Here is a 6,749-nt window from a genome sequence, read left to right as displayed (position 1 = left end):
TTATATATATATACACGGTGTTTCTTAGTAAGTGTGAAAAATTTTATGTTTTTATTTCATGTTTCTTTCCGAAAATTAAAGGAGGTTTTTCATATAAGCATTAAAAAGGTCTAATAAAATATTAAATAGGAGCTGCTAGTTTCATCCCCTTGTAACAATACGGAAGGCTGAAAAAAGTATTAATAAATAATCTTTTTACTAGTAGAAAATATCCACCTAATTTCATTTCTTTAACTTGTTCCAAATTTAAGAAAAAAATAAAAATCTAATTTTTACCTCCATTTTTAGAGGAGTGTAACCCCATAAGAAAAGATATAGGAGTGTATATTTACATGAAAAACTCCCCTTAATGTTCGGCAAAGAATTATCTCCTAAAATTTTTCGCATTTATTAAAAAACACCCTGTATATATATATATCTATATATATTATATATGTGTACATGTATACAGTATACCTAATTTTTCTCATGTATATTTATATTATTTATATATTCTCTTTTTCTTTTTTTCTCAATGGCGGTGCTCTATGATTAAATCTCTCTGTAACGTTCATATCCCTATCTGATAAGTGTAAATTGGTAACAATCACATATTAGACAATGTTTAACAATACGGTTAACACACGCGCGAAGCCAAACGTCTTTCTATTTTTTTCGTTTTCGTTCCTCTCTCTCTCTCTCTCTCTCTCTCTCTCTCTCTCTCTCTCTCTCTCTCTCTCTCTCTCTCTCTCTCTGCTCCGCAATGTGCAATGAACACACCCTATTCTTTTGCACGATTTCCTGCAATCACAATGATGACAACGACTGTTCTCTCTTTTCTCTTTCTCTCTCTGTTCCTCTGTCTTTTCCTCTCTTTTTCTTCTTTCTACATTTTTGCAATGATGACTATGCCCTTCAACTGTTTGCTATTTACTCTCTCGTGTATTGTCACTTTTTCCCCTCATTTTCTTTCCCGGTTCTTATCAAGCAGACATTGTAATCGATTAGACGAAATACGCTTCTTAACTCGAAATTTTTATCACGATTAATCTCAGAAGATGGAAAGAGTGTTCTTCTACTTTTCAATTCATTTCTACTATAATGTATGTCTCTTTGAAACAAGGGCTTTATCGCAAAAGATTCTAACACATACAACTAAATTATGTTCATCAATTAATGTCACAATTTTCTGTACTTTATTTGCACGAGGTACCTATTTATAACCCAATTATATTCATGCTACGTATTTTCTGCTGTATAACGTGCGTTATCTACTCACAATTTCTTGGCGATAGATTCCAGCGAGAACACTTTAGAGAACATTTTAACGTTCCCGCTAGACCGAGTAAATAGCAAATAGTCGATCGGGATGGACGATCATAATTCATCCTCAACAATTTCTCTTCCCCCTCGTTGCACTTACGTCTATGAATATAGACACGCGTATAAAACACATACTAACGCAACTGCATTTTCGAGTGCACCAATTTATCATTCCATTTTTTTGAGATAACAAAAATTAAATGTTTCTTTATATCCAAATGTCGAAAAGGTCTGAATAACCACTTAAATTTATCCTAAATTTGACAGAAAGAAATGAACAAATAAATTTGAACAAGTATTGATTGTAAGATATAAATTATAGATATAATATATTAAAATTATATAAATTATATTATAAAATTATATATAATATATCAAAATTATATACATATAATATTAATGTAATATTGATAAATTATAACATTAATGTAATATAATAATAATAATATCAATATAATATTATATTACACGTACAAGTATAGAGAAATATAAAGAAATTATAACAGGCGGATCAAGAAGATTCCAAAATTTCCAAGAAAATCATTCCAAAAGTTGGAAACTACTCGAGTAAAGTAGTAAACAACGGAGATGCATCTCACAATTACAAAGTTTAGGGCTAAGGATTCGATTTTCTCATCTTGTTAGTTGGACTCGTCCAATGTCTCCCGTCGAATTATTCGCCGAATTAAGATTCGCCGCGCGAGCGGGTTGTTTTGGATCAAGAATGGACGTTTCTCCGCGACGCGGCGTAACAGATTTATAAACGGATTCGGCGACGATTAATCAAAGCGCGACGCGCGCGCTTCTGACTCAGCGCGGAGGCGCCCGTTTTTCTTTCCCCTCCTCATCCCCTGCGTTCCCGCCCCCGCGTTCCTTTTGCATCGATCGAACTTGATTGCAAAATTATGCTCTCCGGAGCTTCGCCCCTTCGGCGTAATTAGGCCGCGTTTACATCCGCGTCGGTATACAATTTCCCCGATATTAATTATTAACGCGAGATTACGAAACGTCCGTTCGTTCATCTCAAAGTTAAACTTTTCGTTCAACTTTTCAACCTGAGAGGTATTAAACAACAATTGCAACGAGAAGCTTTTCAATTCTGACTTCGGAATAAAATTCTTGAGAAAATAACAAGTCTGATGAAATATGTTACACAGTTGGTAGATAAATATATTAAATATTAAACGTATGTATATATGTGTCTATGTATTAACTGTAATAATAATTTTATGTTACATCTAATATAATTTAGTTATAATTATACAAATATAGTATATATACGTATTTTTTAGTATATATTAGATCACACATTTTTCCGTGTGACATTAAAAGAAACTCGATCAATTTTCACTGACCTCCGCAGAAATTACGGTCAAAGAAAAGAGAAAGAGAAAGAGAGAGAGAGAGAGAGAGAGAAAGAGAGAGAGGAAATACGGCGAAAAATCAGAGAAAAAAAAGAGAGAAAAAAAAACGAGCCAAGGTAGTTACCTCCCTCTTCTCGTCGTACCAGAAAGAGGCGTCGGCGTCGCGACGTTATTTCTCGAGTCGAATCACCTGGTCGCACCGACTGGAACAGGTGTACGATTTCGCGCAAAATACGATTTTCTTCACCTTCGTTCTTCGCGCAATGCAATCGCACTAACGGGCACGATTTGCGCATGAACACTCTATTCGTGTTCGTGTGTTTGAATGTGCATGTGTCTTCCTAAGAGATCGGGGCTACGATGATCCGCTAAATCGAACCGCCGCACCCCGGGTTTTCTTCCGCGATGGCAGATAGATATTATATATAGATACATTTCTCTCTCATAAGAGGCTGTCTTTTTTTCTTTTCTGTCAGTGTTCCACCCTCGCGTGGCTTCACTCGGTTCAACAACGAGAAATAACACAAACAAGTAACAGCACGATTTCTTTAGGCGGTGGGCGAATTTGTGCGTATCGTGTGATCTTCTCTTCCTCCCTCTGTCTTCATTTCTCTTCGTCCTCTTCTACTTCTACTCCTTAACTTGATCCTGACGTGATCGAAGATTTTATTCCGCTTCTTATTTCACGTGACCAGAAAACACCTTCTTCTTACTTCGCGCTTTATTCTACGTGATCGAGGACATTCTCTCCTACCCTGCGTTCTATTTTTCATCGACGATAGTCGCGCGCGCGAATGTGTATGCGTGTGTGTATATGTGTGTGCGCGCGCTATTTTTTTCCTATTTTCGGAAAATTCGGTTACACCAAGTCTTTTATTACACAAGCGAAACGAAATCCGCTTCCCTTGGGATTTAAATTTCCTTTGGTTAATATACCCTGCCATTATTCGTGCGTTGTTCGCGTTCTTTTGTCGATTCATCTATCATATCCTTACCTCTTTCCACTGTTTACATAGCTTTAACTTCACATATTTTTATTTCCCCTTCTTTGTTCGCATCTTTCGTTCGATGGAGATTCATAAGATCTCATTCTTTGGTATATTGCTCGATAAAAAGTAGCTAAACCTTCGCACTCCTATCTTTCATTTCGCATTTATTTAGAATTTCCATTAGTATAATTAAAATTCTTATTGTCTCTATCCCAAAATCGACTCGCAATCGACTTCGATCTTATCCGTACAGATAGATATTCCATTCCAAAAGATCCCTAAAGCTACGAACAAAAGCGCGCGCAATCTTCCACAAAAAGATCTTCTCCAATAAAAAAAAAGATAACGAAAATCAAAGGAAACCAATAATGGGAAAACGAAAAGAATGAAATGGAGAACGTAACAGGTAAAGGAAAAAAATGCGGATCGATACGAATTCAAAACTTAATGAACTTGTCGCGTAAAATTCCAAGGGAAGAATCCGAGCCAAGATGACGCTTAAGAATCATAGCAAGCCTAGAAAGAATCGGAGTCCTGACATTTTCATCGCGCGAGGCGAAATCACCAGCGTGATTTCAACGCGACCGGCCACCATGCAACCGTCCACGACATTTACCTTCCGCATGGTCGATCCCGGTAATCGAACGCACCGCATCGAAATGCGGAACGGGAGCCGAGGGATTCTTGGAATCTCGCGTTTTCGCGCTCACCCGACGCGCGAGGGGAAAAAACTCGACTCTAAAATTCTTCCTCCCTCCCGGATCTCGGTTTCCATCTCGGTAAATCATCCACGTGACTCGTGGAGCGCGTCGTCCAACACGTTTTCATCCTCGCGTCTCCTCATCATTCTCTCCCCCTTTCTCTTTTTCTTCTCCTCATTCGCACACATGCACATACACGCACCCTCTCTATTTCGACTCTCAGGTCTCTCATTACACAACACAGTTTTCTATGTTTTATATTTATGGTTATTATTTATACGGTAATGTCTAAACGAACACATATTATATCTCGATAACGCCGTGCTTATTTATCATCCCGTGCCACGCGTTTTTACTCCCCCTCCCTCCTAGCAGAGCCTACACACCGACTATATAAGAATACGTCAGCATCTTACTTAGTGCGTTCAAGAGACCTCCCTCGATCGTTCTTTCGCCGCGAAGAAACTATCTACCTACGGTTTTTTTTTTAATGCTACCTCGTTAAAATTTAACGACTTATACTCCTCTGTGTATGTACGTGTGTTATTTTGTGTGCCTGTATGTCTACCTTTGTCGGCTTTTACATCTATCCTCTTTTCGTTCTTCTCTTTTTCATCCTCTCTCACTCTTTCTTTCTCTCTCTCTCTTTCTCTCACTCGCTCGCTCGCTCGCTCTCTCTCTCTCTCTCTCTCTCTCTCTCTCTCTCTCTCTCTCTCTCACTCTCTCTCGCTCGCTCTCTCTTATTCTCTCTCTTTCTCTCACTCTGTGTGTAACGTAATTTAATGTGTAATAATAATCGTATCATTATTATTCTATCGTTTACTTTAACGTTACTCTTTTTTCAATCGTTTTTCTCTTTATATAATATATTTATATATTTATATCGTTTACTCCATTATTTAATCTTCATTATATTATTTCATCATTATCATTATTATTAACTATTATTATTGATTATTTATTAATTTATTTTGTTTTATTCATTATTATTGTATTATTATCATTATTATTAGCGCTAGACGTTACGTTTCCTTCGTTCTGTTCTTGTTTTTTTGTAGTTGATGTTGTTGTTGTTCTTTGTTATTCTCCCTTTTTTCTCGCCATTTTGCTCCAATCTGCGGAACCGAATTGTCGACGTGACTGCCCCGCGCTTCTCCGCTTGATCCTTTTCGCCTTTGCTATCTTCTCTTTAGCTCCTCGCGGCGTTGGTGTTCTTTTTACCCGTGCAACATCCTCTAATCCTTCCTGTCTTCTTGCGTTGTGCTCGACGCGACGTTCCGTTATCGGTCTGTCCTCGATCGAGTCTGGCTTCGATCGACCCTGGTGTACTTCTCGAGTACCGGCACTCCGCGAGGGAAGATTCTCGCGGAGATGCCAAAGATAGAAAAAAACCCGTACGATCCTGGGTATCCAGGAAAGCGAACTTTGCCGCTCTATGGCGGATCCTTCCTGGACATCGTTTTGGCCGAACTCGCGACGTCCGTCTTGAAAATTCCACTGGGACCCCTTCCTCGCCGACGTCCTCGACGACGCTTCCCGCGAATCATCGTAGAACGTTTTCTCCGGACGAGTCTCGCGTCTTGTCCATCCGTCGACCCGCACTTCCGCCATCGGCGACATAACCACCACCAATCGCGACACCGACACTTCGCCGTGAACTTCAGGAACAGCACGAAGACCGCGGTCGATGCGTCGCGCAGGACGGATCGCCAGGGCGCGACGTCACCAGGAACGACGTGACGAGGAAGTTTCCAGCGAAAGTGCCGGCTACTGGATCTCCTCCAGGACCTCCACCACCACCATCCGCGACGACGACATTTTGTCACTGCCCGTCTGGGAATCCAGAGGATGAACAAGAGACACCGCACTACGGCATACCGGTAAATTCCGGCCGAGCGTGGACCGAAAGTGGAAGCGCGAAGATCGTTGAAGGTCCTTCTCAGAACGAATACGCCTGGCAGGCCGGAACCGATCAGTCGCAAAAAGCCAAAGGGGCTCCAGGAGGGCGCGAGGTTGTATTGCAGCGCATTCGCGGGGAGGGAAATTAAGATCGAGAAGAGCCAGAAAAGCTGGAGGACGATCGACGGGCTTGATTGACCGGACGAGGATGCGCTTGGTATCGAGCCGATGCGGCCGCTGCCGCAAAATAACGTGTTCTGTTTGTCGGTGGTGGTGGTTGACGAAGATACCGGGGTGCTGGACGAGGAAGATGCGGTGCTTGTTTCCTGGCTGTCATCGGCGGGCCCGCGGTCCGTGTCCGCTTCCGGTTGGCCCGCCTGCGAACCCGGATACTGATCTGCGCCCAGAAAGATGTCGATGATCAATGAAGACGATTTTATTCGTGAGTTTAAAGAAAAAAACGTTGTAAACAATCTAAAATTTGATTTTGCCAA

The 6,749-nt window shown here is 40.6% G+C and overlaps 1 protein-coding gene across 1 annotated transcript in view; it reads right to left on the bottom strand.

The window, feature by feature from the left end:
• Positions 1-5,570: 5,570 nt before the first annotated feature.
• The window catches only part of LOC105250403, a 59,324-nt gene continuing 58,145 nt past the window's right edge, over positions 5,571-6,749 (bottom strand). Inside the window, exon 4 of the mRNA XM_025406129.1 lies at positions 5,571-6,652. Coding sequence (XP_025261914.1) covers positions 5,790-6,652 — 863 coding nt within the window. The 3' untranslated portion in view covers positions 5,571-5,789. The remainder of the gene's footprint in view (positions 6,653-6,749) is intronic.

The sequence above is a fragment of the Camponotus floridanus genome, unplaced genomic scaffold (assembly GCF_003227725.1).
Source record: "Camponotus floridanus strain SB8 unplaced genomic scaffold, Cflo_v7.5 scaffold134, whole genome shotgun sequence".
Taxonomy (NCBI): Eukaryota; Metazoa; Arthropoda; class Insecta; order Hymenoptera; family Formicidae; genus Camponotus; species Camponotus floridanus.
Note: the sequence above shows the minus strand (reverse complement) of the source record. Positions and strands in the feature narration are given on the sequence as shown.